Consider the following 17,690-nt stretch of genomic DNA (forward strand, 5'->3'; position numbering starts at 1 on the left):
ACAGTATACATGTACATTTTAGAACATCCATGATGGGGAAAAGCCAATTTAACTACTGCACACAGTGTACACATTGTCATGTGTTCATACTTCAACATGAACGCGTGCACCGATTCCATTATTTCTATACTTATACTTTAGTCTTCCAATTAAAGTAAATTCCAATTACACCATCAGAATCATGTTGCCACGAGATGAAGACAGATCCACTCAGAGCAGTGACTCACCCTGTTAAAGAACAGCCTCCAAACAATGTCACAGGAGGAAAGTAGTTCTCAATTCCCTTCCACAGGGCTCATATCAATACTCGTTGGCCTATATTTTAATATGCCCTGCAAAGGGTGTTTGTCAAATGGTAATCATACTTAAATAGATCATCCAAAAAGCTTGAATATGTCATCATAATGAAAAGTTAATTCGATATGCTGCGTTATTTTTTGTACAACCCACTGGTGACTGCGCTGAGGCCATCAGCGCATTAGGCTTGAGAACACGGTTGAATCATGGGTGACCGATAATTCAAATCCCCCATCCTGGAGATGCCAGGTCAGTATCAAACATGGAATTGGCACCCTGAGCCACCCAGCCAGATTTTCATAGATTACGTTAAGTTCTAAAATAAGGAAACTATGACCTGAAGCAAGCCTGTCATTCAAACATCAATAATTAATTTCCCTTCAAAGAGATTTAATGTCCCAGTTTGATCGTTTGTTTTATCAACCTAAGAATGCATTTATATACAAGCTTAATCTGCGTATCATTTAGCATTGATCTGACATTTTTGTACCATCTTGACGTGGAGGTCTTATGCAGAAATACAGACCTTATTTAAAAAAAAGATTCCGTGATTCCAACGTGAGCCTGCATTTTCATGGGTAATGGTGTTAATCAAATATTATTTTTAAAAAAAACATCCTATTTTTATTATTGTTATTATAATATTTCAGATTTCACTAAAAGGGGAGGATCTTAGGAGTGAAACCAGTCCCATATGTACCCAAGGTGGCCCGGTACCGTAATGATCTTATTTTACAAAGGCAAGAAACAATTAAGTATAAATATTTGTGGACATATTCTTGGTTCTTTCGGTAAAGTAACGTAGAAGCGAAACAATAAAATAATAAAAATATAAAACATAATAAAATTCTCACGACGTTTCGACTGCAACACAAGCAATCATCATCAGGTGTGAAAACCACAGCAAGAAAATGTGCTGTGGTTTTCACAACTGATGATGATTGCTTGTGTTGCAGTCGAAACGTTGTGAGAATTGTATTGTTTTATATTTTTATTATATTATTGTTTCCCTTCTACGTGACTTTACCGAAAGAACCAAGAATATGAATCCCTGCAGTCATGAAAGCTTTAAATCAAAATTTATTTGTGGCTAGTTTGTGTTCTCCTCTCAATCTTTGAGAGCACACAAACACCTCAAATAGGATTTGTACAAACGTCCTAAGCAGTACCCTCCTGCAAATACAAGTCTCGAGACTCAACCTTACCAAGTCAAACAAGCGCATACAAAACATCTGATCATTGTGGCAAGTGTGCTCAACTCAACAATTGCAAAGTTCTGAGTTCAAACACCGGATGCTGGTCGAATTAGCCAATCATCTCTCCTGGGTTGCAAAGCCACTTTGTGAAACGTGAACAATGTGCCTATGTCACCGTAATTTGAAATATCCATGACTGGTTCAGGGTCACCAACGGATATGAACACCATCTCATTTGCAGCACCAAACCTCTGGAACATTACGCACAATCGACTCCATCACTACATACACGTCACAACTCAAAAACACATCTATCTATGGGACCGTTTTGCCAGTATCAAAATTATGAAAACAATAACAATAGGCGTTACCTTTTCTTTGCGCTTGCATACAACGGCTAACTCCCAGCCGCAACTTGCTTTCATTGTTTTAATGTTTTAAATAGCTTTATAATTGTCTATTTGTTCTGTCTCTCTCGCTGCGGTATAGAATTGTATATATATATTTTTTATGTTTATGAGTATAAATGTGATGGGCGTTTTGCGTGGCAGATTTGTGGCAGAAAGTCGCCACGTGTTTAACCAAAAATAAAATCGACTTGAACTTAACCATTTCACGCTTGTTTTAGAATACAGTTGGTATATCGCTTGTGTCTCATTTACAATAATTACAGTGATGCAATACAGACTGTTAGCACCACCTTCATACAAAAGTGACAATTGAGCTTGGGGCGACGCGTACGTTAGAGCAGCAACTTTAAAAGAAAGCGTGGATTAGCTTTAGTCACAAACAAAGAACCGCTGGCCTTCGAGAGAACGACTACTTTCCCACGTCCACGAAACAGCGATACCAACATGTGATCTCGAATACAACCACTATTCAAAAGTTCCGTGTCTCGATCGTTTCTAAGCACCACGCGATCACTCCTAATCATGCTAACAAAAAAAACCCTGTCCTCCAATTACAAACTGACAGCATTGCAGATCATTTGTGGATGATGCACACTGGTGGGAGCACAGGCGTTGACATCAATACCTTTTTGCAATATTTGGTGTACCTGTACAAGTCTCCATTATTAAGAGCAACATTTTGAAATTTTATATTTTAGTGTCGTCATTTTACAAAATGTTATAAATATATCTTATAATCGCGTACTCTGATGCACACTTTTGCCATTACATGCAGTGTAGAATTTTTTGTTAAAAATGAATGACTTTATTTTATTTTACAAAAAAACAACCACTGTTTACGACACTATATGCATTATTGTATATCGTAAAACTTTGTTGACGCTTCACCAATTTCGCTAATTAAAAAAAAAACCGATTGTGTGAATCAGTGTGGTTGCTCGATATTAAGGCCGATTGTGTTTACAGGTAGACAGCAGGACGTGCTGTAGATATCTTCGCCAGAGCAGCAGTCAGCGCCTGTGTTTTTTTCTTGATCCATGTGGCACTGACCCAGAATGCTAGAGTCACATAATGAAAGTTAAAATCGCTCTTTTTGGGATTGACTCAGCCCTGTCATCCCCTCTGGGATTGATCACATGAGTTACATACTTTGTGGGAATTTCCAACAGTGGCACGAGGATGGCATTGGGGGGTGAAAATCACCCCGGGCTCGTTTGAGTGGGAAGCCGCTTTTTTTCTTTGTGGGTTTTTACTTTTGCAAAATGTAATTTAAATCTGTTACGCATGTTGAAAATTAACTTCACAATACATTTTAATATATTATTAGCTCTTTCGGTAAAGTCACGTTGAAGGGAAACAATAAAATAATAATATATATAAAACAATAAAAATTCTCACGACGTTTCGACCATAACACAATCAGGTGTGATGACCGTTTGTGTTATGGTCGAAACGTCGTGAGAATTTTTATTGTTTTATATATATATATTATTATTTTATTGTTTCCCTTCAACGTGACTTTACCGAAAGAGCTAAGAATATGAATTACTGCAGTCACGAAAGCTTTAAATCAAAAATACATTTAAACGCAATTAAAAAAAAACTTCCTTTTGAAATCAGCTCAAAGTCCAATTTGCCACAAATTATTTTGAAGTACAGCCAAGTGCCATACAATTCAACACATTTTAATTAAATTGAAAGTGTCTCCCCGTTCGAATGAACAAAGGGTTGAAACGCATTTCTATGAGCAGTCCTGAGCCAGTGGTAGACAATCCACATTCCCATGGTGTGGGCAGTGTCATTATCGGACAAAACCTTGTTGACTTCTCACAGTGATACATTGAAAACTAATTTCTTTATAACTGCTTTTTATGTTTAGTTTGTTGTCCTATCCCCGCACCTCAGATTAGCACGATTGGCTACGTACGGTGCGAAAAATGTTCAACATACATACGTGATATTAATTTCTCACATTACAATGACCCCACAGAGAAGATGGCCTGAGTCAACCCCTGGACCCATGATTCCAACCTTACGATTGTGAGTCCCGCACTTAACTACTGCTCCAACTAGCCAGGTATAGTATTGTTTCACCAAAATGTAGTTGCAACTTATATTTTAACTTTACATTATGGCTATATTCCATAAGCAGTTGCATACTCCTGTAAATGAAGTCACAGGGTCAATAACATGACTTAATTTCAGCCTTAGCTGTTCAGGGCTGAGCTCCAGAAAATATCCCCCCCACCCGTCCCTCGGGTGTTGAGGGACGGGTGGGGGGAAATATTCGAATTAAGGTCAGGTGATGAATGTATCTTTCACAACACTGCATTGGTGCACCATAGTCATCCCACCGAGCCAGTTTACAAGCAGCAAACTGGCTCTCAATGGCGAGTGCATTAACAATTTTCTGACCCAGTTGTCATCCTCAGTTGCACAGATTTAAACCGGCACCACGTTATTGTACCAAACATTGAGACTCGGGGTCTCTGAGCCGCCCTGTCAGTCCAACGCATTATATTACAATCAGGGTTTTCTATTTCATGAGTGACCTTCTAAGTAGCTCCTTGTAAGGTTTAATTTATTTCATGACATAGGAGCTCTATGAACCTTTAAATGATCAGTTAAAACACTGCCTGTGCCAAACATTTTCACAATATTGGTGGAGCCACTCCCGGTAATGTTCAGCACAATTGGGCTGATGTGAACACGTTCTCATATGGATCCTTTAAAGGCCCCCATGCACCACCGTTCCACGATCAGCTCACCCTACCATGTAGCAAGGCTGAAATCCCAATTAAGGGTCAACATTAATGTAGCACCATTTGCATTGACAATGTGCACCTCTATGGATAAGAGGATCTGATACAGTGAGCACGGAGCAGAAATTCCATATCGTCACTGCTTCGCGGTGACAATTCACATTGACAAACATTTAGAATCAGGTCAGCTGGTGATTCTAGCCTCGCGTGTGCAGCTTTTTAAAGTATAGAGACCCTTTCTCTAACGTATCACCCCAACCAGCAAGGCCCAGAATCCTTACACAGTTTGGCCACAACATCTAAGTCGCCCTTGAAAAAGAGACTTCTAGCCTCAATGGGCTCTTACCTTGTTATATATAAAAGTAATGTATAGATCTATCTACCCATTTATCCGTTCACTGCTGACAAATTGAATTCAAAGTAAAAGCAATGTCCCACCCAGAGTGTGGTTAAGAGGAGGGGATTGGAGAGGAATGGATGGGCTGACCCTTGTCAAACGCAAGCACACTTCTGGTCCGGGTGGTGGGGATTACAAAATGAAATGTGATGTCCGAGGAAGTCGATGGTCAGTCGCAAAGACCCTTCCAAACGGGGTCACCACAGATATATATACCACACACACTTGCCAAACTTTTGACTGTAATATCTCGCAATTGCTCACCTCGCCTGAACTGATATTGTGGGTTTAAAATACGCTATGGCAGGACATTTGTAGCCAGTGTTCAGGTGACTGCATGCCTTGTTGTATGGCATGCCATATTATAATGTGGGTGATGTGACCTTCAGAAGTGATTCACCACCACAAGTGGAATATTCCTCATGGACATCCTATCCATGCATGGTCACATGGTATATAGTAAGAAATTATTGGAATTCAAACTGGATTTTGGTTGTACATATAACATCCAACCATACCCCATACCTCCCAATGTGAGTACAGATTCGCTGCAGCCTTAACATACAAATATAAGTCGTCAAATATTTTGCACATGAATTGCATTAGAGTACAGAAAGGCTCAGGACAGCACCAACGCTTGTTCAGCGCTGCTTGACTTAAATGCTGGACACACTGGGCGATGGGACAGGTGGCCAGCACACACATTTTTTTTGGCACAAATGTGGTTCACGGCTGGTATTGGTTGAACATTATCAACGAAATACTGTAAATTTAATCGAAAACCTATTTTAAAAAATGTAAAAGATGGAAACAAATTTAAGAAATTGCATTTTTCTTCTTTTACTTAGATCACGCCTGAACCCAATTAAGTCCCAGCATGCATCGCGTACACATAATGGCGGACACTTATTACTTCCGCCTCGTAGTATATTCACAGCGACATCAAAATGCTAAGCTACCACTTGGCTCTAGCCTAACATGCGAGCGGAAAGCGACGCTGGTATTATACAAAACCTAATTGCTGTTGACGTGTTGTTGTTGTTCATTGCTCGTGTCGGTCAGTGTTGGTCTCCTTGACCGTACCTTTGGAGTCATGGAATTTCCACCACCTGCTCAAGGACGCCGTTTGAGCATGGTGACACCTTGAACTTTTATTTAACCTGCATTGGTCTCAGCTGCATGGCAGCACAGTCCAGAGGAGGAGTAAGAGATAAGCGGCCACCTCACGAATGGAGAATCAACGTTTTCCTGAGAGGTGTATTCTATAAACAACTGCTGGTGGGTTTTGCCAGGATAAAAGCAATACTCGTAGACTGATTGAAAAAAACACCGAAAGCTTATGAGAAGCACCTTTTAGCGTCTATCGGCCACGAACAATTGTAATGCATTTGCTGCATAAGTTTGGCAAGAAGTGCCAAAGTTGCTCAATTTGGTGAACTACCCACAATTTCCCAAATCCCACATCGTCATTTCACCAATAAATACCTCCTATAAACACCTACGTGCCAAGCGCTCAGCCGACTTGAGAGAGCTCTCTGGAACTGCAAAGGTTTAGCTGCTTTTTTGCTGTCTAGGTATAATTTCTGTTCATATATTCTCTCCTGCTCCAACCACGACCAGGTGGATCATTTGTATCCCAGTCAGGGGTCGACAGCCTCTCAACTTTCCTGGCTCAATGAGTACCACTTTGTGCAAAGTCCTACGAATATACTGGCCTCTGCACCAGTAATGTGGAACTGCATCCACTTGCTCAGGGCCACCACCAGAGATGAGCACCACTTGAGAGACTTTTGACAAGATTTCAAATTCATCACTCCGATGGGACGAAAGGCCTCTCTCATTTTGGCCAAATAGTATAGGCACTGTCTTTAACAGCACTCTAGAGGAGCATTGTGGTTGGAGTGTCCGAACCACTCAGCAGACATTGCTCACGTGAGTTTGGCCCCCCAATGCGTATCCTCAGTTTCTCACTCTCCTATCCGACAATGCGCTTTGTTGTTTCGTCTGGCGACTGGTGGCCCCCTCTAAGAGTCTGGGGGAATGTGCCCGCCGTATTCGAGCGTGCATGGCTCTAAGGGCCCGACAAAAAATACTCGTGGAAACGGGACCCGCGCGACTGTAGGGAACACGAGGGCGGTGTGAGTGCAGACACCCGCTCGTTTCAGTGATGTTGGGCAAGCAGGTGTCACATTTCCCTACATCTGAGAGAGCCTACAGCAAGCACAAACTTCGACTCGCAGCATTCCCGATCGAGAGTAATCCTGCCGAACTCAGCAAACTAGTGTTATGAACCATTAAGGTTCTGCCTATCTATTCATTGAGTGAATATAGTCGTGACTTTACCGAAAGAACCAAGAATATGAATATAGTCAATTATGCAAAACTACTGGGCTTCTTCGCATATGTGCATTGACCCTTGCTTGCCAAAATTACAACGGCATTGCTGTATTTGTGGCACCAATTTCCAGACTTGTTCATCGAAGCCTTTTCTGCACAAAATTGTCACGAGGTTGAAGTCGAAGCCACTCTTTGCTGGTTCCATAACGGCTCCGCTAAGTCAGGCTGTGCCCGTAGCTTATGGCTCGACGGCAGAAAAAAAGCGCCTGTGCAATACCCACGGCAAACTGAGCATTGCCAAACCCAAGGCGGAGCGATGTGCACCGCTCCGCACCCTCCACCCCCATTGACGTTAACAGCGGCTCGCGTCGCTGCGCCTTCGGTCACTGCCCCGATGTTTCTTGTTTTACACCATCAAACTTGCTGCTCAGCATTGAGCAGTACCCCACTGGCTGCGCAAACTAACTTCGAAGCGATGTTAGGTCCCACTTGGAACGTTTACACGCAGAACGTTTACACCGGTCATCCGGCCTCGAGGGATGGCTGTCCGTCACCGTAGCGATGTCGACTCCGTACCACTGGCTCGGGGGAGATGAGCGCTGTCCAATGCGTGTTTGAACACAGTGGTGGTGCGGGGGGGCACACTTTGATTTGAGTACAGAGGCAGTCAGGTGGCCAACAATCGACAAACATTGCTCCCGTTGAGTATCTGGAGACCTCAGAGTGAATTCGCCTTTCAAGGAAAATAAACCTCTACCGCAATTCCACCTTACAGCCGCGGAGAATTCAGGCACGAGACGCGCTGTAAACGCCGGCAATGAAATGCAGCCAACAACCGACAATGCGATATTTTGCAATGGGGAGGAGGAACAACCAGTATGGGGTGGAGCAAACTAGCCCGTGAAATGCTAGCCCTACCCCTAACCAACCGAGCTTTGTACTGGTTATTCCACTCCCCCTTAACTCCACGTCTGCAACTTCATCGCATGCCCTGTTGTTTTGTTTGTTTCACAGCTTTGGCGGTCACAGTGCCTTGGTGTGCGGTAGTTTTGGCGTCCTGACCAACAGGGGAGTACAGGGGTGCCGGGGGGTGGAGGGGGTGGTACCATCAGTTCTCTTCAGGGCCCACTTGGCCTCTCACGGGAAGCACATCAGGTCTGTACGTGACCATTACCACGACGTTCGGTGCCCTCGGAAGGACCTGCTCATGCATTAACGTCGACTCACCATTAGGGGGCTCCGTTTTACACCAAAAGTTTGGCGACGCTTTAACGGCAATGTGGCAAAAGAAGACTCGGCCACCAACACTACCAAAGTATACAATTACCGGGGTTTGTGGCGAGATCTAAATGCATCGGATGTTGCTGTTCTGGCATTGACCAAAGTCGCTAACACGTATCGTTTCTCTAAGCTGGTGGCAATGGTCGTTTGTCTTTTGAATTGTTGAATTTTAATAAATATTTATTTAAATAAAATGTAAGCAATTGGTACATGCCAAGTAACAGTAGTCTACACAGTGATAATAGAGTAATCACACAGTATTACTTTGGTAATTTTGATGACAGTAAAGCGTTATTTCTACTGTCTTCCTCCCCGCCACTGCAAGCAAAAAGGTTCTATGATAACCACCCTTCGTAATTAACCTCTGCTACGCACTGCACGCCTATATTATAACATCCACTGTGGAACACCGTGTGTGCAAGACACCATTTTCTTAGTCACCCCCCCCCCGCCCCCCATTTCAACCCAAACGTAAAATGCATCATTTCATCAGGGGGAGGTACTCAGTGTGGGAGACATCTGGGGGGGTGGGCTGTACCAATTCCGGTAGGGGTATGTGCCAACCCTCATCCTCACTCTGCATCTCCAGCAACGCAGTAGAAACGGCAGCTGGTATCGGCGTGACAGATAAGCAAATCCCCCACCTGTGGACAATTCCATGAATCGAATGTTCTTGTTGGAGCAAAGTTCTAAAATGCATTCATTTCGACGTGCCCAGCTCTCGCGTTTCTGTTTCTATACTTTGCAAGTCTGGCACAGTGACCTGTGCAGCATTTGCGTCACGTCGTTTAATTTGGTAAGTGCTTCCGAGGATTCGTGAAGATGCCGCTGGTAGCAACGGGGCTCAAACGGTCGCCGTGGGCCGTGCCGCCGCCACCGCCGCCACCTCCTCCTCCGTCTGCACGTCTGGAGGCTCCAGCCCTGTGTGCAGCGTCACCTGAACAAGAAGGCACGGGGCTCCTGTTAGCGAGCACCTATTAAGGCCAAAAGACGTACCTGCCCATGCCTGATGCAGGCCCCTGCACACAACTGCACGTGAATTGTTCACGATCATACGGAAGAAGTTCAACATACATACACGTGTAGGTTGTACGTATGTTGTTGAACTTCTTTCGCACCGTACGTAGCCAGCCGTGCTAATCGGAGGTTTGCACATCATCAGCCCTCAAACCTTATACGCCCCCGTCATCTGAATTATTCTCATTTTGTTACCGATTTGTAAGCACCTGCACGTTGCGGTTGAGGCTGATGGCCGGGAAGAAGATGCCCTGCAGGTCATGAAAGGCCACGGGACCCTGCGGCTCATCGTTGATGAAGAAGGCGAGGATGCGTCGCGTCAGGTCGAGTAGCACCCCGACCGTGGCGCCCTTAGAGATGCCGCCCTCCGTCCTGCGGCGAGGGCACAGGCGGGCACACAAAGGTAAGTTTCAAGTTTATTGAGTTTAACGAGGTGAGGACTCAATGGGAGAGAGTGAGCGACCGGGCACACCGAAGTGCCGAAAGCAAGCAACGTGTGAACAAGTACAGTACCGTAATGGAGCAAACAGAAATCAAAGAAAAAACAACCACGTTGCGGAAGAAATCTAAAATGGCGTACAAACATCAACAATTTTACGTACAGAAATACATTTCCGGGAACAAAAGTCGGCTCTGACATGTTCATTTGCAAAAGCATTCACAGTAAAATGAAGTTAGTAAACATCAGAGACCCATCACTTTTCTAGATTTGAAGCTTTCGTGACTGCAAGGATCCATACTCTTTGGTTCTATTAAGTAAAGTCACGTAGGTAAAAAATAAAAAAAACAACAAAAATCACGACGTTTCGACCACAACACAAGCGCTGTCCTCGAGACAGTCTGGTCCCTTCACCTGATGAAGGCCGCTTGTGTTGTGGCCGAAACGTCGTGATTTTTTTTTACACCTATGTGACTTTACCGAACAGAACCAAAGAGTATGGACCCTTCACTTTGCCTAAGAGACCCGAGAGCAGGGGCTCCCGGCCTGCGATCCGCGAGCCCCTGCCGTGGGAAAGGGGTCTGTGGAACCGTTGCAGATACTCCACTTCGATTTTATTTATTTTATCCCACAAAAAAAAACCCCACAAGATTACTTTACCCGTCCTTTGCACGACTACGCACGTGTAACGCAATGCTCCACGACACAGCTGGCCGTTGAGCGAATCTGCCGATTGTCGACATTGGTCACCCCCTCAGCATGCGAGCGTGGTGAGGGTGTTTACCTGTGTGTGTGCGAGTTGTTGTGCATGAACCAACTCCGGTTGTTGTCCACGTACATGGCCCAAGCCCGATCGTCTTTACCTGGATGCACACAAACACAGATACAGTAAAACCTTGGATTGCGAGCATAATTCGTTCCGGAAAACGTGTTTGTAATCCAAAGCACTCGTATATCAAAGCACTCGTATATCAGTTGTGATCACGTGACGCTCGGCAGACAAAGCGTATACGTGCTACTCGTATTGCAAGACCTCGCTCGTTTATCAAATTTATATTTATTTAAAAATTTTGATCGTCTTGCAAAACACTCGCAGACCAAGTTACTCGCAATCCAAGGTTTTACTGTACTTAAGATTCCCCCATTCAGCCTCATAGTAGATGGCAGCAGCGAGCGCTGTAAGCCTCGTGCGCCTTTTAAGTGGCTGCTCGCTTATTTGGCTGGTGTGATTGCCACAACGTCCGGGCCACCCGTGTCTCCTCAGCGCTGCTCTTAATACACCGCATGAGTGACTCATTTAAGGGCAAGTCAGCCTAGGGAATGGTCAAGACAGGCTCAAAAATGCAATTATCCACACCGGTATGAACGCAAGCACACATGGCTGGGAACGAAACGTAGGTGGCCGGGATTGCAGAGAAATGCACTCAATCGTTGCAACACCACTCCACATGCGCACACTCAACGGGGGAATGTTCTCCACTGCACTGCACCAATGCAAAGATGAGAAAATTAACTTCATTAGCTGTCTGCCTGGTGCGGTGTTGGCACATGCCTGCAATCCAGCACTTTGGATCGCACACGCAGAGATCGATGTGCGATTCCCTCTTGGAGGGCTTATTAAGTATCATTGAAAGCGGAACATAAGTACTACCTTATAAGTCTCAAGGTAACGGAGCAGCCTTGCAATATCCTGCTCATGCCACTCTAAGCAGAAGGGTCTCCATATGAGGGTGCTTCAAAGGGCCGCCCTAGAGGGTATTTGGCCTACTCTTTCACGCTGGCGGTGAACCCAACTACGCTGCTGGGTGGACAGAGGCAGGAGGGAGGATTTCGGAAACCTCTCCATTCATTCATCGACCACACCGGGAGATCGAATCGGACCGGTGACCTCTGCGTTGTTAGTCCAGTGTGCAGCTGACCGTTACAACCATGGCACGGCCCGCCACTGCATCGTCGAGCCATCCCTGGAAGTGGGTCGACCACCAATCCACGAGTTCGAAGCCCGCCACACGCACCCACCAAACCCACCCAGCATCGCGTCCCTCGTGACGTCGAGGCGCGCGACCCCGAACGCGGGGTCCGGGTGGTTGTCGTAGCGGTCGACCGTCACCTCCCAGTAGTGAACTCCGCGCGTGAACCCCGCCGAGCCCAGCACGACGCGCTCGTCGTAGCTGCTGCACGACGCCGTCAGGTTCCCGTTGCTCAGGATCACGTCCTGGTGGGCGGAGCTGGGGTCCAGCGAGAACCACGCCACTTTGGAGGGGGGGCAAAGCAGAGGAGGAGCAGACACAGTACGTACAGGCCATAAAGCACGTGGAGTCAAGATCAAGATTAGAGTCACGGTCAAGGTTAGGGTTATCATCGTGGGATTAGGGTTATGGTGTGGATGGGGTTAGTGTCAAGGTAAGGATTAGTGTTAGTACCAGGCCAAAGTTAGGTAGGTCACAATTAGTTCAAAGTCGAGGTTAATGTTGAGATTTGGGTTAGGATTTGAGTGTCAATGGTATGGTTAAAATTTGGGTGAGAGATGAGGTTCGTTTCAAGCCAAGAGTCAGGGTTAGTGTTATGGTCAGGCCACCAGGGTCAGTGTGATCCATAGGTTAGGGTTCAAGGGATTGGGTTACGCGTATGGGTTAGGATCAGGTTGAGAGTTCAGGTTAGGGTCAGGTTGAAGAGATAGGGTAAGAGTTATTAGGATTACCGTCAAGTTTAGTTAGACTTATGCACAGATTTAGGGTAAGTTTAAAAGTCAGGACCAGGGCCAGGGTTGTGGTCAAGGTCACCGTTAGTGTCGGGGTCAGCGCTACCCTCGGAGGTGTGCAGCACCACGGTCTTGCTGTGGGGCCCGACTCCAGCTTTGTTGAAGGCCTTGACGCGTGCGCTGTAGGTGCTGCTGAAGTGCAGGCCATCCACGGTGCACAGCGTCTCCGTGCCCACGTACACCTCCTGCAGACACAGCGCGTGTCTACTAGGGTCGCCAACCCTCCCGGATTGGCTGGGAGTCTCTAACCAGAATTGGCATCGATCACCGGGTGACGAGTGACAGGAAATACGGGAGATTTAAAATCGGATATTTTAAGAAAATGTATTAATATAATGAATGCGCATAATTAGTACGGATATTCATAATTATTCAAAACTTTAACAGTGTCATCTTATTGCATTTTTTCTTTCTTTTGGCAGTCATGTTGGGAAAATAATTATCCCGGAATAGCTCCAGTGAGAGTTGGCAACCCTATACGTGTCCCAGTGCATTTCTGGCTAAATAGTCATCTCTCGCACCTCGGATTAGCACGATTGGCTATGTACGGTGCCACAGAAGTTCAACATACGTGCAAAGCATGCCCTGCTACTGCAGTCATTTCCAAAATCACAAAATTAGCTTTTGTCACTTAATTATAGAAAATCCAGCTTTGGAGTGAGCAAGTGTGTCAGCCCACTACGAAGTGTTTTTTAGAAACACAGTGCGAGATGTACATTGGCAGTGGCACCCGCACCCAGAAGTGGCATCCAGAAGTCAATCATCACAGAAAATACGGTAAAGCTAAATCATGGGATACTTTGCAGCAATATACCTTGTGGGTGTTGGGGGGGGTTAGGAGTTGACTGTGCAACAGCTGAGGAATCTAACAAATCGGATCTGGTCCGTCTCAAATATCCTCTGTGTGTCACGCGCGTGTGTTGGCAGTGATGTATCGGCTAAGACCAAAACCACGGCACCATCATCGTTAACACTGCCCCGTGGCGACGGTCGGTCATGAGGTGTAATTGGTCTATTCTAGATTTGAAGTTTTCGTGACTGTAATGATCCATACTCTTGGGTTCTTTCGGTAAAGTCACGTAGGTAAAAATAAAGTTAATCAAATCACGACGTTTCGGAGGCAACACAGATGACGGAAGCTTGTGTTGCCTCCGAAACGTCGTGATTTAATTAACTTTAATTTTTATTTTTACCTACGTAACTTTACCGAAAGAACAAAAGAGTATGTAATTGGTCTCCCCGCGTCGGTGCCGTCACTCCCCCTGAATTCCCCCTGCCTACACTTTGCCGCCCATCCTGGATTTTCGAGTCAGCCGCCCTGTGAAAGCTGAAAAATCTTCCAGAAACATTGAAACTAACATTTCCGCCAGTTGGTCAGCTACACCGTAGATCTCCCCTCGTCCTGTATCATGAGATAATCTTTCTTCTCATGATATGCGCCGTGTTTGTGTACCGAATAGGTCGGGGGTCGACAACCTGCGGCTCTTTAAGGACCTCTTCGTGAGGCTATTAAGGACCACCGTCTCGTATTCACACGCATTGCGGACCTTGAAATGTTGAGGGGTTCTTTTGTTTTACAGAATTCCAAAAATATGGCTCTTCTTGTCTTTTTTTGGTTTCCCGGACCCCTGGAATAGGTGTAAAACCCAACCCTGGAGACTCTCCCACAACCCCATGTCACATGCGGTCCCCGGACCCTGAATAAGCCCTCGGTGCCATCGTCGAGCTCCAGGACGTATCCCTCGATGTTGGCCGATGACAGCGGCGACGCCTTCCACGACAGCGTGGCGCTGTTGGTCTGCGTCGAGCACTCCTCCAGCTGCAGCAGTGGGGCGGCCGGCACGGCCGGCTGGGCTGGTTTGGGAGCAGCAGGGGACACGGCATACGAGAAGGCAGGGATGGGGAACGCGGGCGGTTACACACGGCAAGAACTCGTTTAACGTGGTAGATGCGTTCCTGAAAAGCGCCGCGTTACACGGGAAGAAGGTGTTAAGTGAAAACGATTTCCTCATCAATGACGTGACGATAAAGTTTGGCGAGATGCGACGTAAGCACGCACAGTGAGGTGGCGGGACAAATAACTAAGAGTACGCCACCGCGTAACTGTATCATGCCACGTACTGTATCGCACCGCTCAGCCGCTCAACTCAAGAAAGTAATTCGTCGCGAGCCGCTCTTAAACCATGTTCGAACGGTGCGTGGTCCGTGTTATAATAATGAGCCGGGTTTCGCGTTATAATGTGCCCGTTCCGTGTCATGCGGAAAGTTTTTTCTCGTGGAAGAACCCGCGTGATAGCGAACACGCATTTGCTGAACACGCTCTTAAGCGAGGAATTACCGTATAAAGAAGGGCATGTCAAGAGAGTACTGTAGAGCAGACGCTCAGCGGTTAGCGCACAAACCACATGTTCATCTAAGGTGGTGGCTGCTCGCTGTGCAGTGAGTCATAGCTAACAGATATCTACTGAACTACCCACCTCTGGGAGCAAACGTAATACAAATACAAACAAACGCGCTTGGAGCGGTGGGACATCGTGATTGGGGCACGGCACTATGAACCCGGCATCCTACGTTTGATTGCTGGCAATGGCTAACACTAGTTGTGAGTGGTAATCTGAACACGTCCTGGAACACCCTCTGTGCCAACCTGCAGTGACCAGCGTGGTGAAGTACGGTCAACCTAGCCCCATGACTGACACAAGGAGACCCTCGTCTAAGCAGTGAATAGTCAAAGGGCGAAAATATATCATGTCCACAGTGGCAGGTGGAGGGAGATTAGCACAAGCACAAACAACCAAAATACTTAAGAAATTATGCGAGGCACGAATTTATGTCTCTGCTGGGACATCTCACCAAAGCACAAAAAGGCCCGGTCACGCTCTGCCATCTGCTGCTGAACACCAGTTTCAGATTCTCAAAACGTTAAAATCTTTTGTTCGGAGTCGACTCAACTCGGCATCCCTCTGGGTCAATAAATGACCACATTGTGGGGAGTCAACGGTGGTTGTCCTATGAAGAAAGTGGTATTTCAACCACTGGCTCATTGCCACCAGGACACCATGCCATATGCGGTTTTGTTAAAGGACACACTTTGACATTACTGTTTTTTACTTAACTCAGAATATTCCATAGCTGAAGACTTAAAATGTCAGCTTCGATGTTATGCGATGAGCACTCTTCTCAAAGCATGTGAGAAGAATGTAGACTTTCTACCACTGTCTGAAGGCGGCCAACGAAGCGTTGTCCCCTTGTTCGTTCGAGCAGCGAGACACTTTAACTTTGGCTTCGTGAAAGGACAAAGCGCCGAGGGGGTAGGTCTTCTGCAGCAGCGGCGGTGACAGAGGTGTCAGACCAAGACGAATAAAGCGGCTTAGGGCTCCTCCGCTCCTCCGGCTCTGGCTCGAGAGTGCAACGGCTCTGTCGTGCATCTCCCGCCCAGAGCAGAAAATCAATTGCACCAAATAAATCAGTTTTGTGGGGAGGGATAGAGCGCTGTAATCCACAGGCGGGAGTGTGTGGGGCGTGCGTCGCTAGCCCTTGGGTCATTACAGCAGGGACCATTTATAACGCGGTACTGCGGTTTCAGTTCCCTCAAGCCACACAGCTCCTAGGGCTGCAACTGTCGGTTTCACGGTTATTAATATTACGTAGCTCAGGGTGTGTATTTTTTTGTGGTACAAAAAATATATATGTGCATAATATATAAAAACCATGTTGGTATCTATATATCATCATCATCGACGTCGTTAGCGATGAACAATCCACTGTGGAATGAGGGCCTCCCCAAGCCGTCCCCACTTCTCTCAATCTTGTGGTGCCACAATCGATCCACAACCTGCACATGAACCGATCTCATCGGTGGACACCGTCTATATAGAAGCGGTTTAATTTGTCTCTTAGTGTGTCGGTCACAGCATGTACTTTTCATCATACAGAGTCCAGCGAGGGCTCAATGGGACCAGAATAAGACGGGATCCCACGATCATTGAACATGAGCTATTTATGACCTTATGACCCTTATGGTAGGTCAAAAAAAATACTTGACCCAATTTGTGTAGAACGTTGAGGAAGGTTAGGGCCGGGGGGGGGGGGGGCTAATGGCAGAATGGGGAGGGGCAACAGAGGTAAAAAATTACGTTCATGAGAATGAGTTGGTGCACCGCCTGGCATGCGATAAGCGCACTGAGCATCACTCTTGCGTTCAGTTTAATTGGCAATTGCTGTCTTGGAAAAGTGAGGTGAACAAGTTGTGAAGAGTGGTTGACCTGGGCAAGGAGCTGGATATGTTGTGGATAGAGAGGCAAGCATGTTGGATAGGGTGTGAAAAACCATGGAGGGAGATATTGTGGTTTCATAAGATGATATAACGTGTATGGAAGCAGACATTCTGGGAAATGATGTAGATATGTTGTGTTTGGAGGCAGATTTGTTGGCTATGAAAGTGGATATGTTGACTGGCAGGCAGACATGTTAGAGGACGCCACAGTGGCGAGATGCTGACTACCGACCCGGGTATGCAAGAGGTCGTGGATTCGAGCCAGACCCTGACTCCTGTATATTTGGAGTTTCCGTGTTCTCCCCGCGATCACGTGGATTTTTTTCCGAGCCCTCCGGTTTTCCCCTCCACATTTAGAAACACGCGTTGAGAGTATTTGGATGCTATACATTTCCACATAAGCCACTTTGTTGAGCTATCATTTGTGACCAGGTCACTTCTAAAAAATAACTCTATAGCTTAGTGGGCCTTACCTAATTAAATAAAAGTTAGTTAATTGTTTTAGGATGGGCTGACA

The 17,690-nt window shown here is 46.1% G+C and overlaps 1 protein-coding gene across 2 annotated transcripts in view; it reads right to left on the bottom strand.

The window, feature by feature from the left end:
- Positions 1 to 1,251: 1,251 nt before the first annotated feature.
- The window catches only part of LOC116939619 (E3 ubiquitin-protein ligase TRIM9-like), a 66,338-nt gene continuing 49,899 nt past the window's right edge, over positions 1,252 to 17,690 (bottom strand). The window contains exons 7-12 of one of the 2 annotated variants that reach the window (XM_076064722.1): positions 14,594 to 14,751; positions 12,944 to 13,082; positions 12,165 to 12,389; positions 10,921 to 10,999; positions 9,907 to 10,069; positions 1,252 to 9,617 (exon numbers count right to left, since the gene is read on the bottom strand). In XM_076064722.1, the coding sequence (XP_075920837.1) occupies positions 9,525 to 9,617; positions 9,907 to 10,069; positions 10,921 to 10,999; positions 12,165 to 12,389; positions 12,944 to 13,082; positions 14,594 to 14,751 (857 nt within the window). In that variant the 3' untranslated portion in view covers positions 1,252 to 9,524. Of the gene's footprint in view, positions 9,618 to 9,906; positions 10,070 to 10,920; positions 11,000 to 12,164; positions 12,390 to 12,919; positions 13,083 to 14,593; positions 14,752 to 17,690 lie in introns of both variants that reach the window. The other variant, XM_076064717.1, reaches the window with a different exon arrangement.

Source organism: Petromyzon marinus, chromosome 6 (assembly GCF_048934315.1).
Source record: "Petromyzon marinus isolate PM22_M1 ecotype Great Lakes invasive population chromosome 6, UKy_Petmar_22M1.pri1.0, whole genome shotgun sequence".
NCBI classification, from domain to species: Eukaryota; Metazoa; Chordata; class Hyperoartia; order Petromyzontiformes; family Petromyzontidae; genus Petromyzon; species Petromyzon marinus.